The sequence below is a fragment of the Elgaria multicarinata genome, chromosome 4 (assembly GCF_023053635.1).
Source record: "Elgaria multicarinata webbii isolate HBS135686 ecotype San Diego chromosome 4, rElgMul1.1.pri, whole genome shotgun sequence".
In the NCBI taxonomy this organism is placed as follows: Eukaryota; Metazoa; Chordata; class Lepidosauria; order Squamata; family Anguidae; genus Elgaria; species Elgaria multicarinata.
Window position 1 is genome coordinate 21,297,286 of NC_086174.1, and position 25,076 is coordinate 21,322,361.

At 43.1% G+C, this 25,076-nt stretch overlaps 1 protein-coding gene across 1 annotated transcript in view; it reads right to left on the minus strand.

The window, feature by feature from the left end:
- BUB1 (BUB1 mitotic checkpoint serine/threonine kinase) overlaps positions 1 to 14,583 on the minus strand; it is a 43,169-nt gene extending 28,586 nt beyond the window's left edge. Inside the window, exons 1-5 of the mRNA XM_063125380.1 lie at positions 14,512 to 14,583; positions 6,533 to 6,592; positions 6,302 to 6,446; positions 3,950 to 4,146; positions 1,137 to 1,180 (exon numbers count right to left, since the gene is read on the minus strand). Coding sequence (XP_062981450.1) covers positions 1,137 to 1,180; positions 3,950 to 4,146; positions 6,302 to 6,446; positions 6,533 to 6,592; positions 14,512 to 14,579 — 514 coding nt within the window. The 5' untranslated portion in view covers positions 14,580 to 14,583. The remainder of the gene's footprint in view (positions 1 to 1,136; positions 1,181 to 3,949; positions 4,147 to 6,301; positions 6,447 to 6,532; positions 6,593 to 14,511) is intronic.
- Positions 14,584 to 25,076: the final 10,493 nt, after the last annotated feature.

Genomic DNA, 25,076 nt, shown 5'->3' on the forward strand with positions numbered 1-25,076 from the left:
GCTAGGTGCAACAAAGAATGTTCTATCTTCCACATGGTGGAATACATACAGGGCTAAATAGTTATATAACTCCTTGGGCCAGGGATAGATGTTTGAGCAGCAAAATAGCTTTAGACAAGGTTTGGATGACACACCATGGGTCATCGTAGGTTATTTAACCCACGATGAGCCATGGCATCTGCAGGCACCAGGTTGTATATCAACTCCCCACTTGGGGGCTGTCGTGTTGTGTGAAGCTGGCAAACGTGAGTTACACAACTCTCGCTTAACTCTAGGACAGACCATGGGTTATGCAAGGGTTGTTTAAGCACCATATAAACCATGCTCACCAGGTTCATATGACACAACAAAGCCCGAACCGGGGTTGCATATTTAAAATGGTGGCCAAACGTACCACTGCTTCACCATGGGTTAAATAACCCACGGTAGGGTATCGTGTCATGCAAACAGTCCCTTAAGTGTTTCAGAATTACTCATAAACATCAGGTTTTCAGTACCATTTCACAAGCATGCCACATCCCAAGAAATCTCCTAAGTCAACTAAATCCTTTTGGCCAAATCTAAGGAAATCCAGTGCAGCTTTAGACAGGATCATCCCACTTTCCCCTTGATTTCAGCTTTCCACTAGTATGTCTCAACATACATCAAGGGTAGCAACCTGGTGCCCTCCACATGTTTTGGACTACAACTCCCACAATCCTGTAACACTGACTACACTGGCTAGGGCTGATAGGAATTGTAGACCAAAATCTCTGGAGAGCACCAGGTGGTCTATCCCAAAGCGAAACATTAAAGAATCTTAGGACCAGCAGTCAAAAACCAGGCCTCAAATCATAAATAGCTTAGTCTCCAAGATCCTAAATATCAACATCCAGGCCAAAAATTTATGTATACAATTCAGTGGTCTGAGATATAGATAGATAGATAGATGAGAGATCTGTGGTTCCAAGGAAGGATGAAAAAGAAATATCATCAAAACAGAGCAACAACTATTTTTGAGTCAGTTCAGCTTTGGTACTTTTATGGAAGAAAATATTGCTTTCATGAATTCAGGAGAAATACCTAGTTATGTGGTTTTTAATCAAGTTCTTAGATTATTAAATTGTAATACATGTATGAAATAAGATTTGACCTACCTTGATTTGAAATTTGATTCTGGGGCAAACAACTCTGCAACAACCTAAAGTTGAAGAAAAGAGACAATAACTAATACTTCCTAAGAAAAGAAAGTCATACGTTTCTGCATTAAAAAAGATTTAATTTAAGAACCTGGCAACAGAAATAAATTGTTTGTTACGATACTGTTAAAGGCAGTTTACAAGTGTGTCACATATAAAAAGAAACCAACAGCAAGCTTTTCTACAGTCAGTCACACTCAAACTGTTGTCTAACTGTCAACATGCCAATTGCTATACGAAAGCCTTTAACCCTTAAGTCCCGTTTTCAATTTCACCCTTGTCATAATGAACAGAGAAGCAGAATCTTTTACACTTAGAAAAGCATGGAAGGTCTTTGTTATTTGAGATTTTTTGTTTACTGGTTCACACTTACCAGACAACACTCTACGCTGAAAAATCTCAGTAAACACCTTCTCCACTCCACCACCCAGCCCTGCCAGTGACCAAAATAACTATTTCTATTCTACTGCATCCGCAGGTCAACCATACACACACCAGCAAAATCTGCTCCGGAGAATTTGTGGACCTGCCGGAGCAGATTCTCAGGAGCAGAAAGCTGCCGGGTGGAGGAAATAGTCCCATCAAGCTAGCAGATGTCTGCTCAATTGACACTGGAATTCGCCCTTACGATTATACATTTCTGGACAGGACCTTGCCTCTTGTATATATTGTACAACATCTAGTTATTTCAAATAATTATAAAATTTATAATCATTACACATGTATGTTCACTTACAACCATCCCTAAGTACTTGCAATTACTTCTAATTAAACAAGAACACCAAATGTGCACAGCCCTTTACAGAGGCCTAGTTCAGCCATAACATCTAGGTACATCTAGGGATGAACATATTACCCCAGGCGAAGTACTAAGTGTTGGTCATTACCTTTAAAGCCCTACATGGTTTGGGTCCAGGTTACCTGCAGGATCGCCTTCTTCAATACAATCTGCCCCGCACACTCAGGTCCTCTGGGGAGAACTTACTTCAGTCAGCCCAAACTAGCCTGACAATTGTTACCCAGAGGACCTTTTCTTCTGTCACCCCTAGACTGTGGAATGGCCTGCCGGAGGAGATCCGTCAATTTAACTCTCTCTCCGAGTTTAAGATAGCTATAATGACTAGCCTCTTCCGGCAGGCCTACCCAGATGAATTTTAAATCAATAATTTTAAGATGTCTTCATTGTTATTTTGAAATTGTACTGGTTTATATGCTCTTTTAATTAATTTTATATATTTATTTATTTATTACATTTATATACCGCCCCATAGCCGAAGCTCTCTGATTTATATTGTATTGTTGTACTAATGTCGTTCCCCACCTCGATCCAAAGGGAGAGGCGGGTAAGAATTAATATTATTATTACAAATCACAGTTTGCTGTTATGAGCAGAAGCTTCAGGCTCGCATGCTCCTTCCTCCTCTTTCCTTCATGCACAAGACAAATAGATTTTCAAATAAACCACAGTTCATTCTTTGCAAACTCCCAACATACACTAAACAGATCCGCACCTTCTGGACTAATGGGTAGATTGGAACCGATTAATCCACCAGCTTTTCAATTATCAGAATAGTCCAATGCAGTTCTCAGCACAAAGAACTTATCAAACTACATTTTAAAATGCATATTTGTGGCATATGTGTTTAAATAAATTTCCTTGAATTAAAAAAATAAATTGCAGGTTAATGTTTAAACGGCAAGGAATGAAGAGCTGAACACAAATGAAAGCAACATGGACTAGACACAGGCTGATTCATCTAAACCTACTCTCGTTACATACATCCTGGTTAATTTTAACGAGCCACAGTTAGAACAAACCACTGCTTCCCAAGTTTGGACAGAGCAGGAAACGGTGGCTTATTCAAAACCAACTCTTTCAGTTTCCTCCTCTCACATGCGAAAAAGGGGGAACTGGTGGAGTCTTGAGGGTCATGTTCATAACAAGCCATGGTTTATTATGTCTGAACGAGGCCAGAGTAACAACAAAACGACAGGCCTCTGGTCTGAGGTACTTCGTCTTGCTTAGATTCAGCAGGGGCCACAACAAAAAGCCATTTCCGATTTAAGGATACAAACTAGGTGCCGCAACTGGTGAGCCCCAGCCAAATAAAGTCTCCTGAGGGATACCGCTTGGAGTTATTGGGGAGAAAAAAAAATCACAATTCATGACGGCTCCTTCTCTCTCAGCTGCCACCACCACCAGCCATTCCAGAAGACTGAGTTGAGGGAGACGAGAGGGGGAAGCAGGGCCATTACACCAGCCCTGCTGAAAGACTTAATCCCCACTTCCCCTCCTTTTACCTTGTGTGTCACACCCTTTTAGATAGTAAACCTACAAGGGGGAGGGGGCTGTTTTGTTTAATTAATTATATGTAAGCCACTCTGGGAGCCTTTTGAGTTGAGGAGCGGCATAAAAATACTTATTATATTAGACGGTATAGAAATATTACTAATAAATAAATAAATCCATTTATATGGGAATAAGCCCCATTGAACCCACAGTGACTTACTTCTGAGTAGACTTATACAGAATTGTACCGTTAAAGACCTGCTAGTTGGCCAGCTAACACACACCTGTACACCTTTACTGGGCCACCTGTATTTTGCATACAGTTTTAGCGGAAAGGAAATCAATAGCTTGGGAAGAGGCCAAATCACATAAAGGGAGTTTAATATTCTTTTCCTGTGCAGTATCTTTTGATCAGCTCCTGTATGTATGTTGGTTTACTCTATAAGATTAGCTGTCAATCACAGCCCGTAGAGAGACATACCGGTTTTGCTGGTGTAGATTTTCAACAGGCTGTGCTCCATTCTGAATGCCTTTCTGAATAACAGCGCTGGCATGAGACACGTTTCCTTGTATGCCGAGTTGCTGAGCCCAAGCAACATACAAAATGGACGACTTGTTACCAATTCCTTCGCTGTACAAATAGTCAAAAAACTGACTCGGATTATCAATGAAAGTGGCCTAGGGAAGACGCAGACACAAGCACATCACTAATTTAAAAAAAGGAAAGCCAGCTCAGCAGGGATAACGCTCTATCAGGAAACGGGGAAAAGAAAGCAAACAGAAACACAATCAAAAAGGACATCTCAGAGTTGCAAAGGGTGGAGACAATGACGATCAAAATGGTAAAATGGGCTGGAACAACTTCCCTACGAGGAAAGGTTACAATTTGGGAGATTTTTAGCTTGGGAATAAAAGTGGAAGTAAGGAGGGGGCATATGATGGGTTACAAACATTTGCATAGTGTGTGTGTGTGGTGGGGGGGAAGATAGCGAGACCTTTTTCTCCCTCTTGTAATACTAGAATCCAGGGTCATTTCCTTGGTGGCCGATTCAGGACAGACAAAAGGAAGCACTTCTTCAAATAGTACACAGTCAAAACTACAGGATTTGTTAGCACAAGATGTGGTGATGGTCACCAACTCAGACAGATTAAAAGGATCTCCTCCTCCCATGTCAGCCTGCCAATTCATTGAGATCTACAGATCAGTGTTCCTGGTTGTTCTGTCAAATGCACGTCTACACCTGATGGCAACAAGAGGGAGTTTTCAGTTTCGGCACCCCCACCTTCAGAATTCTTTCCCCCACTATGACAGGCGCCAACGTTGATGGTGTTTCAACACTTGTTAAAAGCCTATTTATTTAACTAAGCCTATGATGATTTTAATGCCTAGTCTAGCTAGACTTTTTGTTTAAGTGTAGGTTTTAATTTCAATTTTAATTGAGGTTTTCATGTATTTTGTACACTGCGCTGAAATCCATTGATAATAGGCAATATATAAATATTTTAAAGAAATAAATTAGACAAATTCGTGAAGGATAACACCATGAGTAGTGACTAGTCATGATGACTGTATATTATTTACAGTATCAGAGGTGATGTATTTCTCAACACCAGCTGCTGGGGAACACAAGTGGGATGGTGCTATTGCACCTGTGTCTTACTTATGGGCTTCCCAGAGGGATTTGGTTGGCCTCTGTGGGAACAGAATGCTGGACTAGATAGGCCTTTGGCCTTATCCTGCAGGGATATTTTTGTGCTTGCAAAGTATTCTTCCATGAATGTCAGGAACAAAGCCATCCAGACAAGGTATTACCCTGGACAGCAACTTCATTAATTTATTCAAAAGAGACCAATTTTTTTAATTGAGAGAAGGCTGAAAGGGTAGCAATGTTGCCTATCATACTAACTCATATCCACATGAAGCAAGAGATTGTTCACCTCTTCCTCCAATTCAGCTGTTCACTCCCAGAAATAGGCAACCAGGCACAACCAGCTGAGGCCCATATGGAGAGAAATCCAAGCACATATGGACAAGTTCATCTGTCTATATCATCCTACCAAATGGTAGAGGGCCCAATTGAAAGGCAGAAAACCTGCTTTGTATTCAGAAGGTCTCGTTCATTTCCTGATATCTCTGGTTAGTAGGATCTCTATTAACAGATGTTGAAGAGCAGCACACCTCAAGACCCTGGACAGCCACTGCCACTCTGAATATTAGGCAATACTGCTGAAAAACAATTTTTAAAAAACGGAGTAGACAATGCTGGGCCAGAGGCTTGATTTAATAGCAGGCAACTTCGTATGTCAAGAAGAATTTTACCACACAAGTGGTGCAGATGTACAATAGGATTGTGATAAAACAGCTGTCTCCTTGTGCTTCTGTTGTGGTTGACATCAAGGTAGTAAGGGGTCAAATACTTTTTTTTTGCCTGCGACTTCATTCATACAGGAGGAAGCAGCGGAGATACCTAAGGGGATGGGATGGGCAACATTGGGGGAGGGGGGATGAGATGGGAAGTCTGCAGGATATGATGCAGTCTCCAGGTCACAAATACTAGATGCTCCTTTCATAAAATTAGTCTTGTCTTCATTTTAAGTACAGAATAGCTAATGGCTAACCAGATAAATTGGATTCTCATTAAACATGAACAAACAATCTTACAAGAACAAAAAATTACATCATCAAAAGGAAAACTCAAGGTTTCCTTTTAATGCAACATATTTCTTTCCCCTCATTAAAAGCACGAAACATACATACATAAAACAATTTACTAATTTAGTCTGTAGCGTTTGCTAAAGTGTTGTAAATTTCACCTCTGCCCCGAGTACGTACAAATTTCACACAGCAGCTGATGAATCGCGTGTCGTGCTGATACCTCTTGTCATTTATAAATGTTTTCACAAGCCGCTCTAGCAAATGCAGTAGATAGTTTTGTCTTTCCTCTGCTTCTGGCATCTCTTCTACCCCCTGAAAGTACCTAAATACAAGATGAGTTCATCAGTTGTGTGTCTTAAAGCAAATTTAGAATAGGAATTAAAGAGGTGAGCCAAAGAAAAGACCAACCTATACCAAGGATGCAGTGGATCATCGCCGCTGTAGTTCTGTATGTAGGCTTCAAACATTCTATGAAGCAAACCAGATAATGTCATATCAGTATTTGCACTGACCAGAAGACAGTATTATTTATTTTATTTATTACATTTCTATACCGCCCAATAGCTTAAGCTCTCTGGGCGGTTCACAAACATTAAAATCATAGTAAGACAACCAACAGGTTAAAAGCACAAATACACAATACAACATAAAAAGCACACCCAGAATAAAAACCGCACAGCAAAATTGATATATAATTAAAATACAGAGTTAAAACAGTAAAATTTAAATTTAAGTTAAAATTAAGTGTTAAAATACTGGGAGAATAAAAAGGTCTTCAGCTGGCGACGAAAGGAGTAGCGTAGGCGCCAGGCGGACCTCTCTGGGGAGCTCATTCCACAACCGGGGTGCCACAGCGGAGAAAGCCCTCCTCCTAGTAGCTACCTGCCTCACTTCCTTTGGCAGGGGCTCACGGAGAAGGGCCCCTGTAGATGATCTTAAGGTCCGGGCAGGTACATATGGGAGGAGGCGTTCCTTCAAATAACCTGGCCCCAAACCGTTTAGGGCTTTAAATGTCAATACCAGCACTTTGAATCAGGCCCGGACCTGGACTGGCAGCCAATGAAGTTGTAAAAGGACTGGCATAATATGATCTCACCGGCCAGTCCCTGTTACCATTGACCATGGTATCCTCCTGGATCGACTCTGTGGGATGGGCATCGGAGGCACTGTTTTACAGTAGTTCCGGTCCTACCTACGGGGTCATTTTCAGAGAGTAGCATTGGGTGACCAGTCCTCGGCCTCCTGGCAATTGAGTTATGGAGTGCTGCAGGGCACCATCTTGTCCCCAATGTTATTTAACATCTATATGAAGCCATTGGGAGCGGTCATTAGGGGATTTGGAGCTAAATGCCATCAATACGCTGATGACACGCAGCTCTATCTCCCTGTGACAACTGAATCAGGTGAGGCTGTGCAAGTCCGGGACCAGTGCCTAGACTCAGTAATGGGCTGGATGAGGGCCAATAAACTGAGACTGAATCCTGGCAAGACGGAAGCCCTGTGGGTAAGTGGTTCCCGAGTCCGGGAGACAGGCTCATTGCCTGTTCTGGATGGGGTTGCTCTGCCTCTGAAAAAACAGGTTCGTAGTTTGGGGGTACTCTTAGACCCATTTCTGTCGTTGGAGGCTCAAGTAGCCGCCACGGCTCAGAATGCCTTTTACCATCTTCAGTTGGTTCGCCAACTACGGCGTCTCCTGGACAGGGATAGCTTGACCACGGTGGTACAGGCATTGGTAACCTCAAGACTGGATTACTGCAACGTGCTCTATGTGGGGCTACCCTTGAAGCTGCTCCGGAAGCTGCAGCTAGTGCAGAATGCTGCAGCTCGGCTGTTGCCTGGAGCTGCCCCTTTCCAGCATGTAACTCCTCTGCTGAGGGAACTGCACTGGCTGCCTATTCGCTACCAGGCCAGGTTTAAAGTTCTTGTACTTGTGTACAAAGCCCTAAACAACTTGGGACCAGGATACCTGAGAGAGCACCTTCTCCCTTACCAACCTGCCCGGTCACTGAGGTCATCCGAGGACCTGCTCCTGGTGTTTCCACCTAGATCCATCCTCCGATTGAATCCACCAGGGGAAGAGCCTTCAGCGTGGTGGCGCCCCTCCTGTGGAATTCCCTGCCTCTGGAGGTCAGGCAGGCTCCAACCTCGTACTCCTTTCGGCGCCTCCTGAAAACATCTTTATTCTAAGAAGCCTTTCTTTAACATGCAGCCATGGATTTCTGTGTTGTTGTTGTTTTGCTTCTTTTAAAATTTTGTTTTAAATGTTTTATTCTGTTTTTATTTTCATTTTACCTTGTACACCGCTCCGAAATTTTTCAATGGGGAGCGGTATATAAATATTCTAAATAAATAAATAAATAAATAAAAGGGTGACTTCATAGAACCATCCATTGATATCTGTGGAAGTCCCTTTATAGATGGGGTGAGTGGGTGAATTTAGACTGGGGAACGGATGTGGGAGGTGATTTTTAAAATCCACTCAGCACTGCAGCCCCGATTCAATTTGGGATCCCACATCTCATCTGTCTTGGCCCTCAGATTCATCCTCATAGGAAATCTTTGCCCTGCATAGATGATGCCACAGTGGCTACATTTGCATGTAAAACTAAGCCAGGGTTTAATGTTGTATCTACAAGTGTCTGTGAGGTCGGGTGAAGCTTCAGGCTCATGCGCTCCCCTCGGCTCCTCCCATGCAACCAGAATACACTATGGTAACAACCAACCCTCAATTAACAAACTGTGGGTTGTTGAAAAGATAAGCAGGAGCAAACAAGCATGCATGCTGGTTTCTGCTGGCCCACTCCCACTGAGATAAACAGCCTAGAAATGCTTCATCCCTGGGTTGTCTATCATGATATCTGAACTCAGAATTGTTGGGGGACAGACAACAGAGTTGGAACCCATGGTTAAACAGTAGGCTGCTCTTTAAACACATGAAAGCAAAATCCAGTAAAAATCCAGTAAAAAGAGTAAGTAGCAATCCTCAAGCCTTTCTTGGCTATTTAGTCATTAATAGCTAAATAAATATATGTCAGAATTGTTGAAACTACTATACCCAGAAGATAGCCAAATCCCATAACATGATTCAGTTTGCTAACGCCACAAAATCCTGAACTACTTTGGTTTCCTCTATTTCCATCTGCAGACAGTTGAACACATTCCTACAGAATACACATAGTGTATTCTGATTGTTGTTGGCATTTCAGTGACCTCATTCTGGTTCCTGACTTGGAGCTAAGCAGAAGCAGGGAAGAGCAGCTGGCCCAGCTCAAGTAGGAGCTATAAAAGTAAGCCAGATTCCCAGGGAGCGAGCGAACAGGAGTTTGACAGGGGGAGTTCGGCAGGGGAGGCCAAGGGGGAGGCCTCTTAAAAAATAAATAATAATAATAATAAAAAAAAATAAAAATAAAAAAGAGGTGGGGGGAAAAAAAAGAAAATCATAAAGAGAAAAAAACCCCACAAAACCACCACCAAACAAAAGCAAAAAAAAAACCCCAAAAGATTACTTTCCCTTAAGACATCCTCATATAGTTGTGTACCTTCAGACAGGACACAACAAAGCAAAGGCAATTCTACTATAATCAAAAAGGAAAAAAACCAAAGCAGAAATCGACAATATGGATGGAAAGGAGTCCCTAGAGGTGGTGACCTGCAAAGGGTGTGCAATGTTCGTGTTTCTGCCTGAGCTCAACATGGCGTATACCTGCAACAAGTGCAAGCTGGTGGCACTTTTGGAAGAAAAAGTGAGGGGACTTGAGCAGCGAGTGTCCACCCTCCAAGGAATAAGAGAAGTCGAGGAGTTCTTAGACTGAACGGTGGAACTGCAACAGCAACAAGAAGCACATGAGATTGAAGAACAACAGCCAGCTGAAGCCAAAGTGGAGTATGCTGAGGGGAGGAAAGCCAATGAAGAGGAAACTCCTTGGAAAAGAGTGACAGTTAGGAGAGGAGGAATTAGAGGGCGTTCTGCACCGGTGGGGCCATTCTGGAGAATGAGACTGAAGGACAGTTTGCAGAGGAGGAAGTACAGGAGACACCATGCAACAGTGACCAAGGGACAGAAGGTAGGTCAACCAAGAAGAAGAGAAGAGTAGTCGTTGTGGGAGACTCCCTGCTGCGTGGGATTGAAACCCAAGTATGTCGTGAAGACCCATGGACTCGCCAGGTGTGCTGTCTCCCTGGAGCACAGATTAGAGATGTGACTGAAAGGTTACCGAAGCTCATAAAGACAACGGACACACACCCCTTTCTTCTCATCCATGTGGGAACAAATGATGTTGCCAAGCAGAGCTACGAAGAAATCATTTCAGACTTTGAAGTTCTGGGAAGGAAACTGAAGAACTTTGGGGCCCAGGTAGTTTTCTCATCCATCCTCCCGGTTCTTGGAAGAGGATTAGAAAGGGAAAGAAAAATACTCCGGATGAACGACTGGCTTCGAAGGTGGTGCCGTCGTGAGAGTTTTGGATTCTGGGACCACGGGCTACACTACTTGGAACATGGACTGCTGGCAAGGGATGGGTTGCACCTCACAAGGGCTGGAAAGAATGAGTTCGGCCACAGCATGAAGAACTTCATCAGGAGGGCTTTAAACTGAATCTTACGGGGGTGGGAGACGTAAATTTTGAGGCAACAATGGATGAAGGCCAATGCACCACAGTACAGAGAACAGCTCCAACAGTGTCCCAAAATAGTGTCTGCAACAAGGTAGGAACAAAGCCAGACTATAAAACACATGGTCTTCGATGTCTATATACTAATGCCCAGAGCATGGGAAACAAACAGAATGAACTTGAACTCTTATTACATGAAGGCAAATACGACTTGATAGGTATAACTGAAACTTGGTGGGATGACTCCCATGACTGGAATATAGCAATTGAAGGATATAACTTGTTCAAAAAGAACAGAAGAAATAGAAAGGGAGGTGGAGTTGCACTATATGTTAAAAATACCTATCCCTGCACAGAAATACAGGCGGATGAGATTGGGAGCCCCGTCGAGAGCGTCTGGATTAAAATAAATGGGGCTAGGAATAAAAAGAATATGATAATCGGAGTCTACCACCGACCACCCAATCAAGGAGAAGACGAGGATGAAATTTTTGAGAAACAAATTACCAGTGTTTCAAGGAAGTGTGATGTAGTAGTGATGGGGGACTTCAATTACCCTGATATCTGTTGGGAGACCATTACTGCCAAAAGCGGCCCTTCCAAGAAATTCCTGACATGTATGGGTGATAACTTTCTCCTACAGAAAGTGGTGGAAGGAACTAGAGGATCGGCAATCCTTGACTTGTTATTGACCAATAGGGATGACTTATTGGATAAAGTGGCAGTTACGGGAACTCTGGGGGAAAGTGACCACGTCATACTTGAATTCTTGATTATGAAGGAGACAAAAGTCGAGCGTAGCCATACACGTACTCTGGATTTTAGGAAAGCTGATTTTAATAAACTCAGAACTATAATAAGTGAGGTCCCGTGGAAAATGAGCCTAATGAGAAAAGGAGTGCAGGATGGGTGGGAGTATCTAAAAAATGAAATTTTAAAGGCACAGTTACAAACAATTCCAACAAGGAGAAAAGATAGAAGACAACAGAGGAAACCAATGTGGCTCCACAAAAAGCTTATTGATGAACTGAAAACAAAAAGGGATACATATAGGAAGTGGAAGGAAGGCCAGGCTACAAAAGAAGAGTACAGACAAGTGGCGCAGAAGTGCCGAAATGGCGTCAGGAAGGCTAAAGCTGTGAATGAGCTGAGATTAGCGAGGGATGCTAAAAGCAATAAAAAGGCTTTCTTCAGATACGTGAGTAGTAAAAGACAGAGGAAAGAAATGGTGGTTCAACTGCTTAATGAGGATGGCAAATTGATAACAGATGACAAAGAAAAGGCTGAAGTGCTCAATTCCTACTTTGCCTCGGTCTTCTCCCAAAAGCGGGTCTATGACCCCCCTGGAAAAAGTGAAGCAGAAGTTGAGGGGGCAGGATTGCAGTTTGAGATTGATAAACAAATGGTCAAAGAACACCTAATTTCCTTGAATGAGTTCAAATCTCCAGGGCCCGATGAACTGCATCCAAGAGTAATGAAGGAGCTAGCGGAAGAACTCTCAGAACCTTTGTCTATTATCTTTGCAAAATCATGGAAGACGGGTGAGGTGCTGGATGACTGGAGGAGGGCTAACGTTGTCCCTATCTTCAAAAAGGGCAAAAAGGAGGAACCTGGGAACTACAGACCAGTCAATCTGACATCCATCCCTGGGAAAATTCTGGAGCAGATTATAAAGAAGTCAATCTGTAAACACCTTGAAATCAATGCAGTGATTACTAGAAGCCAACATGGATTTGTCAGGAACAAATCCTGTCAGACTAATTTGATCTCATTTTGTGATAGGATAACCTCCCTTGTGGACTGTGGGAATGCTGTGGACGTCATATATCTTGACTTCAGCAAAGCTTTTGACAAAGTACCACATGACATTCTGATTAACAAACTAGCTAAAAGTGGGCTAGATGGAACAACTATTAGGTGGATCCACAGTTGGCTACAGAATCGGACTCAAAAAGTACTTATCAATGGAACCTTCTCAAACTGGGGAGAGGCAACGAGTGGGGTGCCGCAGGGCTCAGTCCTGGGCCCAGTGCTCTTCAACATTTTTATTAATGATTTGGACGAGGAGGTGCAGGGAACGCTGATCAAATTTGCAGATGACACAAAATGGGATAGCTAATACCCTGGAAGACAGAAACAAACTTCAAAGTGATCTTGATAGGCTGGAGTGCTGGGCTGAAAACAACAGAATGAAATTTAATAGGGATAAATGCCAAGTTCTACATTTAGGGAATAGAAACCAAATGCACAGTTACAAGATGGGGGACACTTGGCTCAGCAATACTACAAACGAGAAAGATCTTGGAATTGTTGTAGATCACAAGCTGAATATGAGCCAACAGTGCGATATGGCTGCAAGAAAGGCAAATGCTATTTTGGGCTGCATTAATAGAAGTATAGCTTCCAAATCACGTGAGGTACTGGTTCCTCTCTATTCGGCCCTGGTTAGGCCTCATCTAGAGTATTGCGTCCAGTTCTGGGCTCCACAATTCAAGAAGGACGCACACAAGCTGGAGCGTGTTCAGAAGAGGGCAACCAGGATGATCAGAGGTCTAGAAACAAAGCCCTATGAAGAGAGACTGAAAGAACTGGGCATGTTTAGCCTGGAGAAGAGAAGATTGAGGGGAGACATGAGAGCACTCTTCAAATACTTAAAAGGTTGTCACACAGAGGAGGGCCAGGATCTCTTCTCGATCCTCCCAGAGTGCAGGACACGGAATAACGGACTCAAGTTAAAGGAAGCCAGATTCCGGCTGGACATCAGGAAAAACTTCCTGACTGTTAGAGCAGTGCGACAATGGAATCAGCTACCTAGGGAGGTTGTGGGCTCTCCCACACTAGAGGCATTCAAGAGGCAGCTGGACAACCATCTGTCAGGGATGCTTTAGGGTGGATTCCTGCATTGAGCAGGGGGTTGGACTCGATGGCCTTGTAGCCCCCTTCCAACTCTGCTATTCTATGATTCTATGAAGAAATCTATTTTCTGGTTGCCATCTGGCAATTACAGCACTACTGCTGAGGCCCTTTAAGAAGGACCAGTCAGAGGGCACTTTGCCCAGGACCCCCTAAAACCAGGAGCTGGCCTTGAATGCAAGCAAAAACAGTATCAGCAACATCATCAAACTAAAATTCAGCAGGCAGGCAGATGGAACAGGGTCTACCTAGTGAAGAACCCAGCTCATTTGGAAGGCCTTCAGGGAAGCTGAAGCAACAATCTGGTGATTTTATTATAAGATTGGATTATGCTATTTGCTCTTGTCTCCTAGCATGTTTACTTAGAAGTAAGTCCCACTATCTTCAACTGTGCTCACTTCTTAGTACCTGTGTTAAGGATTACAACTGCAAGTGTTGAGCTCCCCTGGTGGAAGTGAAGTAGGATGCATTTTTTTGATTAAAAAAAGTTTAACGCATTAATATTTTAAAGACTACAAATAATCCATCCTATAAATAATTGCAAATAATGCATACTGGGACTAATTGGGGGGAAGGGGCGGTCTTTGTTCCACTGAGTACTGGCAGGCAAGGACCGCACTTCTGTGCGTGCCCAGAGAGCAGTTCTCATAGGCATAGCCCCTGGGCATGTGCAGAGAGCAGTCGTTTCCTCCTCCTCCTCCTCCTCCTCCACCCCAGACGCCACAGCATGTACTTCCACATTCACTTAGGTTTCTAGAACAAGAGGTAGGAAAGAGCTTCTAGTCTGGCTGGCGCGCCTAGGATCGTCCCCGCCCTAAATCCGCGGAAGACGAAACCGTCTCTGCTGGCTACGGTTGGACTCACTGTGCGCGCGCGGAGAAGTCCATGGCGGCCTCCGCGACGGGCGCTGCCGAAGCGGCCGCGTCCACCATAACTACGTGATGACGGGAAAAATTCAAATCGCCCCGCGCAGACGCAAGAGCTTCGGCTATTGGGCGGTATAAAAACGTAATAAATAAGCAAGCGCCCTGGCCTCATCGGGATTGGACAGTGTCACCGGAAGAAGAGCCAATCAGAACGAAGGACAACGTAGGCTTTCGGTCTAATTGAGCGCGGAAAACGGCTTGGAGAATATGCCATAGAGATAAGAAGGAGAGGGGAGAGAAAAGGTAAAGCGGTACGCGCGCAGCTTTCACTTCCGGTTTCTATGTGGACACCACCATATGAGGGGCAGGAGTTGGGGGAGATGCTTTATTCTTCTTCCCCTTATCCCATTTTTCTGTTGTTATTTTGCATCGGTTGCCCCAACACGCCCAATTGGAGACCGGAAGTATAGTTTCATTGAGCCCATTTTTAAATAAAGTGTGGGGTTTAATTAAGGGAAATGATCCTCTTTTTCCTATACATCAGCCTCCACCCACGCTGACTGGCGGAGGATGGGAGTTGTAGTCCAACATATATGGGAGCTTTATCGCACCAGCGCTATACTGTGCAATCACTGCGAATTGCATGCAAAGGACTCAGAAGTTTTCCACTTTATAATCTGCTTTGATTGTGAAGTACTCCCATGCATCCTGCCTTAATTGTGCAATAAAGTGAAAAGATTCGCCGTATTTAGCCCCTACTTTTTGAGCATATCTTCTGAGCTGCTGCTGGCTCAGAAATTAAAGAAATTAAATTTCTTTAAGTTTAAATCAAGAAATTAAATTTCTTGATTTTGGAAGCCCAGTGCAAAATTAAAACATTCCCTGCTGTCTCTGTACTGTTATACCTATAATCCAGGGGTGGGGAAGTTGTGGCCCTCCAGATGGTTTGGCCTAAAATCCCATGATCCCTCATCATTGGCTATGCTGTCCAGGGCTTGATGGAATTTCTAAACCAAAACATCTAGAGGGCCATAACTTGTCTGCCCCTGATATAAACTGATGGATTTACGAAACCACCTATTTGACCAAATAGGCGCTAAACCTGCCAAGCGTATGCCACAAGACACTTATCGGTCCTTAAGGTGCTCAGTTGTTGACAAATTTTTACTATTATTTATCACTTGTCTATATTTTCTGACTTAAGTTTTAATTTTCAACTTTTCCACAAGAGGGTGGCAAACAATAAGTTTTTCACCAATAATTCATAGTATTCCACTTCTTCCTTAGAAGAAGTTCACCTTCTGGGTGAAATTCAACTTCTATAATTGCCTGTTGCTACTAATTATATGCCTCTTCTTTTTGTAGGCTATGTTTTTAAAGCTATCAGTAACTGTGTCAACTTCCAGAGGTAGGTAGTCTTGTTAGCCAGAAGCAAGGAGGAGCTTTTAGGCACCTTCCAGTACATGTCTACACATGTCTACTCAGAAGAAAGCCTAAGGAGTCTGGTGGGACTTTCTTCCCAGGTAAGTGTATATCTGATTGTAGCCTTTAAGATGGGTGGGCAAATTCAGCGGGGTGGGTGGGGGGAGATTGCCTCTTCTGGAATCCTTTGGGGCTGCACAAGTAGTGGCAGTGTTGGCATCTCAGTGATTCTGCTGGAAAACAATGCACGCGCTTCCCTAAACTTTGCTTCCCAGCAGAATCACTGCAACACAACAGTAGTGATTTTCGGCAGCATAGCAATGGCAACTGGGGAGATCGCACAAATGGCCTTGGCAAGCTGTGGGGCACACGTGGGTTTATCAAAACTGTTCTTTTAAAAACAGTGGTTTGAATATTGTGTTTATATTCTTTTATTCTATCTGTTGTCTGTTTTATTCTTTTATTTTATCTGCTCCCAAATCTTCTGGATGTAGAGTGGTATATAAATATAGTAAATAAATAAAATAATTGTGGCTCATGCCTGCTTTAAGATTAACATTTATTATGGCAAAATCTTGTGTGGGCTAGAGTCTACGTCATCAGACCCAATCAGTTAAAGGGCATATGGTTAAGTAAACAGGCAACCCAATCCTTTGCATGCTTATTCAAGCAAGTGCATAGGACTGCTGTCTGAAATACTTTAGTCTTCGTAGAACTACAATGCCCTTGGAGCTGGCATAGTTTATTTCCATAAAATTGGAATCCATGGCAGATAAGGAAAAAAAATGGCCTGCCTTCTGCCCTGCCAGCATGAGCTAACAGCCCATTGGAAAAGGTAGTCCCTTCCCCTCCTTATAGGATTGCTCTGCCTAGTATCTGCTGCTTTCCTCAACATTTTCTGGCAAATTAATTTCAGATTACTCTTTTGTGCAATCAGGTGTGCCGATTTAATTTTTATGGACCGCCCAGAGAGCTTCAGCAATTGGGTGGTATAGAAATGCAATAAATAAAACAAACAAATCAATATAGGATAAAGATATAGGGTAGAATCCAATTAAAGTCCTACTTATTAGAGTAGACATGTTGAATTGAATGGGATTTAAGTTACTTATGACTAACTGAAGTCCCATTCATTTCAATGGGTCTACTCTTAAGTAGGCCTTAGTTGGATTCGACTTATAGAGCCTACATTTTCACTTTTGTTTCAAGGATGTTTGAATGCATATTTTTGTTATTCAACATGACTTGTAAGCCCTCCTTGAAGGCCAGTTTTGGTAGAATAAATAAATAAATAATATTATTGCCTTATCTTAAATATTATCCTTTTATTTGGAGTCAAGTTTATTTTAAATGAACCCTGTGTGATTAGTAGAAGCCATTAACTGCATCTGGTGCCTTTCTCAGCATTTTCTGGCAAATTAATCTTGGATTACTCTTTAGTGCAATCAGGTGTGCCTATTTTGTAGTCTAGGCCTCTTTTCATATGGAAGCTCTTCAGACTTGATATGAAACATCTGGATGCCCAGTAGGCCGTGCCAAGTTTGACAGTGAAGCTGATAGGCTAGAGGAAAACTTTCTCATAGCTGACAAAAACACACACAAGTTGAGACAGCAATCCTATAGTTCTTGAAAGGGTGTCCCAGGGGCCATAGGGAAAAGTGGAGATCTGACCCCAGATTCCCCCCATGCCCAACTACTGTAGAAAGCTCGATAGTGGCTTTCTTCCTGAGGTCAGGAGGAAGAGGCATGTTGAGGGGGTGCCCATGGGTTAGGAGAGAGTAGCTGTAGCCCTCAGCTCTGTCCCCACCCTGGCATAAGCTTGTTTCTCTCCCATTACTTGCAACGGGAGGATTTTTTTCTGCCAACCCCTGCCCCCCTTCCCACAACAGAGGGAGGAAAAAAGAAAGTGAGGAGGTTTCCTCCTCACTTCTTCCCTCCTGACCAGAGCCTGGTCAAGCTTAGGATAGATTAGGGGCTCTAAAATTGGAGCACTCCGTTAGAATCTGACTGAGGTGAGGTGTTTTGTTTATTAGGGAGAGTGCTTTTTTGGTGCTGGCACCCAGTTATGAACTGCCCTCCCCAGGGCTTCTCTAAATGAACAATTTATAGCACGCTTATGACTGGCCACTCTTGGAAGTTTGTGAATTGATTACATGATGTCGTGAACAGCCAGGACGTCTCCTATGCTATCCCCCACTTATCCTGCTATTAGAAAACAGTTAATCAGCCTTAAAAAAAAATCCACAAAATCTCCCCATGCAAAGATGGCATTGCATTATAATTCCACCACTAGATGGTACTGTTGAATGGAAGACACAGAGATAGGAAGTATTCAATCTAAACTATGTTGTTACCCATGTAATTGAGCCAATTGCAATCCCAGAATGAAAATGGGGGTAGAAAGCAGTGAGATGTTTTGTTCTGTTTTAATGTAGAGAAGCTCTCAGAGAGGCCTGCCTGGTGCCTATGCTCTGTTCTTTTCGGCACCAGGTGACAGCCTTTCTATTCACCGTTTTAGTGGATTTTGTTACTTTTTATTTTCCCCCATACTGGTTTTAGGTTGGTGGCATTTTCTTTACTATTTTTTTTTTTGCTGGTTTTATGTTGGCTCTATTAATATTGTTTTAGCATATGTCTTGATGTTATTATGATTCTATGTTTGTAATTTATCGATTCATAATTTTTGTAAACCACCCAAAGGACTTTGTTGATAGGCAATATTGAAATAAATAAAGTATGATACAATTGCCTTCTCAACTAGGGAGGGCTCAGGGGAAACCTGTTTTTCTGGAAACTGGATTGACACAGTACTGATGGGTTGGCCATTGTGTCAGTCACAAAGCGAACTTTCTCCCCTCTCTAAACCATTGTGAAGAATCTAAAAATCCTGAGGTAAAATGTGTTTAAAATATTGTATAAAACTTATGTGTTCTGTAACGTAATATGTTTGTTTATAAGGGTTATATGGGAGAGATGAAAAGGTTACCTCTAACTGAGGTTAGTTACTTTGTGACTACGGCCTGCTGTCCGCCTGTACTGTTACCAAAAAAAAAAAAAAGGAAGGTGTTATGACCTTCGTGGTTCATAGATCTGCCTGTTTATTTATTAGAAAGGAGGATTCAAAGATCAAATTTTGATAGGTCATTTACAAACATTCTATTAGCTCTCATTGGCTTGTAGTTATAGGCCAATGAGTTTGTAGATATTAAGGAATTGTGAGTTATTGGTCAGAATGTCCTAATTGAAACTGTATAAAAGGGGCAATCAGAACAGTTTGGTGTGATCAATGGAGACAGCAGGTGAAGCATGAGAGCCTAGGAGGTGATAGAAGATAAGTTAAGATCAAAGAAGGGAGAAGCTGTAAGAGCAAGTCAGAAGAGTAAGACTCAGGGGGTGGTTCTGCAGGATAGCGTCTGACTACAGGGACAACAAAAAGTTGTTGTTCTCAAGATGCAGAGGAGGCAACTGTGACATCTGACCAGTCAGACTTCAGGACAAGTTGAAATAAGCCATGATGGGTCCATTGTGAGAGACAGCTGAAGGGTTATGTTCGACTTTGTATTTTTCAACAGGCAGAGGGAAAGCTTACAATCTTGACCTGGGTGCTATTTTAGGAGACCTAACTGGGGTGGAGTTAAGAAAAAGATACTTGGCATATGAGCTTTATTCAGGGAAATGACTTTAGAGAAGGAGATAACTGCTTTCTCAAAGTGACAGTACATGTCATATTGATAACATCTAAGCTTATATAATTGTTGATGGTGTAATAAGGGGACATCATGGTGTCAGAAGGGGAAGCAATGGTGTAATAAGTAATAAGGACTAGCACCACCTTAACACCGGGTGGATTGGCTTTGCACCTTTGCAGTGTGGGGTTGGCTGGTTCTATTTGGTTGGTGACCCAGTTACATCCATACATGGACAGGGATAACCTGGCTTCAGTTGTCTACGTTCTGATAACCTCCAAGTTATATTATTGCAATGCACTCTACATGAGGCTGCCTTTGAAGAGAGTTCAGAAGCTGCAGCCTGTGCGAAATTCTGCAGCCAGATTGATAAGAGGGACAAGAAGGTCTGAACATACGTAGAACACTGATTCTGGCCCACTTGCACTGCCTGCCTGTATGTTTCCAAACCAAATGGAAGTTGCTGGTTTTGACCTGTAAAGCCTTAGACTGCTCAAGACCACAATACCTGATGGCATGCCTCTCCCGGCATAAACTGACCCATACCCTACATTCAACCCTCCTCTGGGAGCCTCCTCTCAGGGAGGTTAGGAGGGTGGCAACAAGAGAGGGGGCCTTCCTGGTGGTGCCCCCCCTCCCCCATTATGGAGTGATCTTCCTGATGAGGCTCGCCTGGCACCAACATTGTTATACTTTTAGCACCAGCTTAAAACTGCCATCTTCTCTCAGGCAGCATTTAATGTGTTTTAATTAGCCCTCCCGAACAAAATAGCAAAAAGATGACTGAGCATGGTCAGTGTACAGAGAATGCTGATGGGGGAGGGATAAGACGGAAAGCTGAGGGAAGGAGAAATGGATTGGATTATTCCGGAAGAGGGCATGACTGGCTGGGACCCTATACAGGAACACTCCATGCTGCAAAATTTTGTTGCAGGGCCGACTTCTGCAGTTCTGTATCTGAAGCTAAGCAGGTCTGGTCCTGTACACTGACTATATAAAAGATTGCCTGGGAACCATATGGAAGCTTCTAAGAGTGGGGGGTCTGAGCTTAATAAATAAATTCCTGGTGGCCGTAGTTCTTTGTCTGGGAGTGATCATGCAGAAAAGCTCTAAAATAAAAGGGTAGATGACCTCTGAAGTTTGCTTTATGTCTTACATTTTCCTGTGTGAACATTAATCTTTGTGCAGGAAAAGACATGTATTTTGTAATATATGATGGGTGGCCCAAGTGTATTTTTCACCGCAGGTACACAGATCAGGTAGACCGAAACGGCTGGTGGGAAAAGGCCTTAAAAATGTGGCTTTGTTATGTCCCAAAGTGGCTTTGAGCTGTTCTGAGCGGCCCAGGTTGTAAATAAAAGATGGTAAATGTTTGAAGAAGTGCTCAGAGTACTTAAAAGATACATTTTTATTTTTAAAAGCCTTGTAAATATAGGAATAAGGTCTTTTGCTCAGTTGGTGAATGATAGTTTGGCTGCTGACTAGAGAGAAATTTCAGATTATATTTTTTGTATACAACTAGTATTGTTCTTTCCAAACCAATACATTTGGCTGTTGGATCTTCTCTTGTTTAAACATCTTGCTGTTTGAGAATGGACGTGACTGAGACAACACTTTCCTTTTTCGTACAGTTGTCTTTCTGTTAAATGGCATTAAGCTGTTGTCACTGTCAAATTTCCATCCCTTGCTTCTGTTTGAAAGATGATGAGCTGTTATCTTCATGACAGAAGATGATGAAGGCATCCCCAGAACTGCCCTTTAAAGATAACACATCTCAGAACTGCCACCTACACAGCAAAGAGAGATTTCCTGGAGTGTAGGTGTTGCCTTTCTCTCATAAGGTTCCAATTCAACTCCCACACACCATGTCTACTCTTTTATACTGTATCTTACCCAAAACACCCCCCTCTCTCAAAGGCTTTAGTGTCAAGAGAGACTTCTCATTCTGGCTCTGTCCAGAGAAGCCTGCCTTGCCAATCTGGTGCTCTCCAGCGGTGTTGGGCTACCATCCCATAATCCCTAGCCAGGTTGTGTAAGACTGGTCTGGATTATTCAGTTTCGTCATGAAGGAAAGGAACCTCTAGTGCAAGCATTGAGTCATTACTGGCTCTTGGAGGGATGCCAGCTTTCGCTGGTGTTTTCTTGGCAGGCCTTATAGCGGGGTGGTTTGCCATTGCCTTCCCTGACCATTATTACCTTTCCCCAGCTAACTGGGTACTCATTTTACCGACCTCAGGAGGATGGAAGGCTGAGTTAACCTGAGCCAGCTGCCTGAAACCAGCTTCCGCTGGGATCGAACTCAGGCCGTGGGGAGAGTTTCAACTGCAGAAACTGCTGCTTTACCGCTCTGTGCCACACGAGGCGTGATGAAACAAGCTTATAGGGCTGTGGGTGGTTTGGGTTGTAAGTGTATGTGGAAGGAGGGGAGACCTAAATAGCAAAAATCTGAATAGAAGTAATCTGATATATTTGAAGTTATTTGATTTACATGAGTTTTTAATGAGATACAATTATATTTTAACACTCTGCCAAAAGAACATGTTTTCAGTATATCCATGGATTCATAAGCCATTTATTAATTACAGCAAGTATAATGATAAATTGCTCAACTTAAGATATGCCATCTAACAATATAGTACAAAAGGCATCCCATATTAACTAAACATCGTCTTTTTCTATTTGTTTACCTTACTTTGGCCTCTTATATATAAAATTATATTTCAATAACATTAAACAAGTTAGTGCCAAGTGTTTGTTGGCACCTTTACATTCACTGGCTGGAAAGCTGGAGGCCAAGACTAATAATACCAGTTTAATATTTATACGGCGCTTCAACATGTTGAAAGCCATGTATGCGCGTGCGCTCACACACACACAAAAGCTTGTAGTACTTAAAATAGCCCTGTAAAGGTGGGTTAGACCTGGCACCAAGACGCTGTTTAAAAGTTTCTAATGTGAGATTATTTGTTCCAGTCTAATCCAATCTAATCCCTATTCTCTTTAGCTAGAATATCGGTTGTCTTCAAATGTTTTGGCTAACAACTCTGATAAGCCCTAGCCAACATAGTAAGGGATCATGGGAGTTGTAGCCCAAAACATCTGGAGGGCCACAAGTTGCCCACCCCTGTGCTAGAAGTAATTGTGGTTATCTGCTTTTGATTTCAAGGATGCTACTTCCTTAATAAGGCCAGAGCCTGACAGTGGAGGTATATAATAGGCTGTGGGTGGAACCAAAACAGAATTTGGAAGGTCAGCCAGGAGAAACATAGGGCTCGCCTACACCAAGCAGGATGTTGCACTATGAAAGCAGTATGAAAGCGGTATATAAAAGGCAGGAGCTACACCAAGCAGGATGTAGCGGTATGAAAGCGATATATGGTATGTGTCAATGGGCCCAAACGGTTGTCAGTGCACTTCAATACTGCTATAAAGCAGTGGTGTGGCTCCTGCCTTTTTTGTACCGCTTTCATAGTGGAATATCCTGCTTGGTGTAGGTGAGCCCACAGTGAACTATAGGTAGCCTGAAAGAATGGGTGGTAGAGGGGTCATGGGTGAAATCTGACAGAACCAGGAATTTACTCACTTTTGAGATAGCACTTGAACCGGTTTTGAGTCTGATTGCGTATGCCAGGGATACAGGACTTTCACCATAGATGTGAGGGGATAGAGGAAGGCCTCTGTCTCCATCCAGAGACAGTAAAGGCCAATTGCAGCTTTCTATTTACTTTTTATTTTTTCACATTCAATAACCTGCCCTTCAATTTAATGAATTTCCAGGGTAGCTTCCAACAACCATTTAAAACCAGTCTTTAAATAGCTAGCCAGCCAGCTAACAGTAATATGGTCAAGTCTCATCCAGCAGTAAGTCTCATCCAGCAGTGAGAAGTCATGAGATTTAGCACCAGGTTATTTATTTATTTATTCATTTATTATTTATTTAGAATATTTATATAACGCTCCCCATTGAAAAATTTCATTCAAGATAAAATGAAAATAAAAACAGAATAGAACAGTTAAAACAAATTTTAAAAGAAGCAAATACAGAGATTCAAGGCTGCATATTAAGGAAAGGCTTCCTGGAATAAAGATGTTAATAAAGGTTATCCTCTTTGGGAGGAGCAATCCCTTTCCTAGTCACCACCCACCTCATCTTTGATGGCAGCTTTGGCAAAGGCACCGGAGGAGGATTTATTTATTATTTATTTTTAAGATGTACCATGGGGGTGCAGCTTTCAGTCTGAGAGCTGAATTCCATTTCAAGAGACGCTCTCGGGGGGCCGGTGGTGGGTGGGGCTGAAGGGAGAAGGGGTGTTGGTGGGAAAACCGCAGAAAAGTTGAGAAGCTACTAATCAGCCTTCCTCAACCTGGGGCGCTCCAGATGTGTTGGACTGCATCTCCCAGAATGCCCCAGCCAGCTGGCTGGGGCATTCTGGGAGATGCAGTCCAACACATCTGGAGCGCCCCAGGTCGAGGAAGGCTGTACTAAATGGTTAGTAGTTGTGAGAAAGGCTTTATTTTCACCTTGTTTCTTTTAAAAAACGTGTTTTAATATGCTTTTATTCTATTTTTTTTATTCTATTGTTTACCTCTCCGAAATTCTTGAATGGGGAGAGGAATATAAATATTGTTAAATAAATAAATAAAGGGACTTTGGAGCTGTCTACATGTGGGGAAAGCACTGCAGTGGCTGTGGATCTGCGCCCCATCGCTTAGACGACGTAGGTGCAGCTTCAAAGCCACCGTGCGGCTTCCCTGCTATGCTCCAATTTGAAAAAGTCAGGGATTTACCCCAACTTGTTTATTTATTTATTACATTTTTATACCACCCAATAGCCGAAGCGCTCTCTCTTTTCAAAGGGAACGCTATCAACATGGCGCTTCCGCCATGTAATGTCGCTCCGTGACCAATCCAGGGCCAACCCAGGGGCGGAGCCTGGTGGAAAGTGACCAGCGAGGGTTGCCTTCCACTAGGAAAAGTATGGGACGGTTCCAGGACCTGGATGGCCACCCAGAAACAACACGCTCCCTCAGTGTCGAGATTACCTGTCGCCGCCCTGGGTGAGGGAAAGTGCGGGGTTGAGGAGGGAGGCAGCACCAACTCGGTGCTGTGAAAACAGCCCCCATCTTCTGATCACCCCTGGGGGGCGAGATTTGGCTCCCAGGCCTATGATTCTGCACCCCTAATATCATAGAATCATCGAATAGCAGAGTTGGAAGGGGCCTACAAGGCCATCGAGTCCAACCCCCTGCTCAATGCAGGAATCCACCCTAAAGCATCCCAGACAGATGGTTGTCCAGCTGCCTCTTGAAGGCCTCTAGTGTGGGAGAGCCCACAACCTCCCTAGGTAACTGATTCCACCGTCGCACTGCTCTAACAGTTAGGAAGTTTTTCCTGATGTCCAGCCGGAATCTGGCTTCCTTTAACTTCAGCCCGTTATTCCGTGTCCTGCACTCT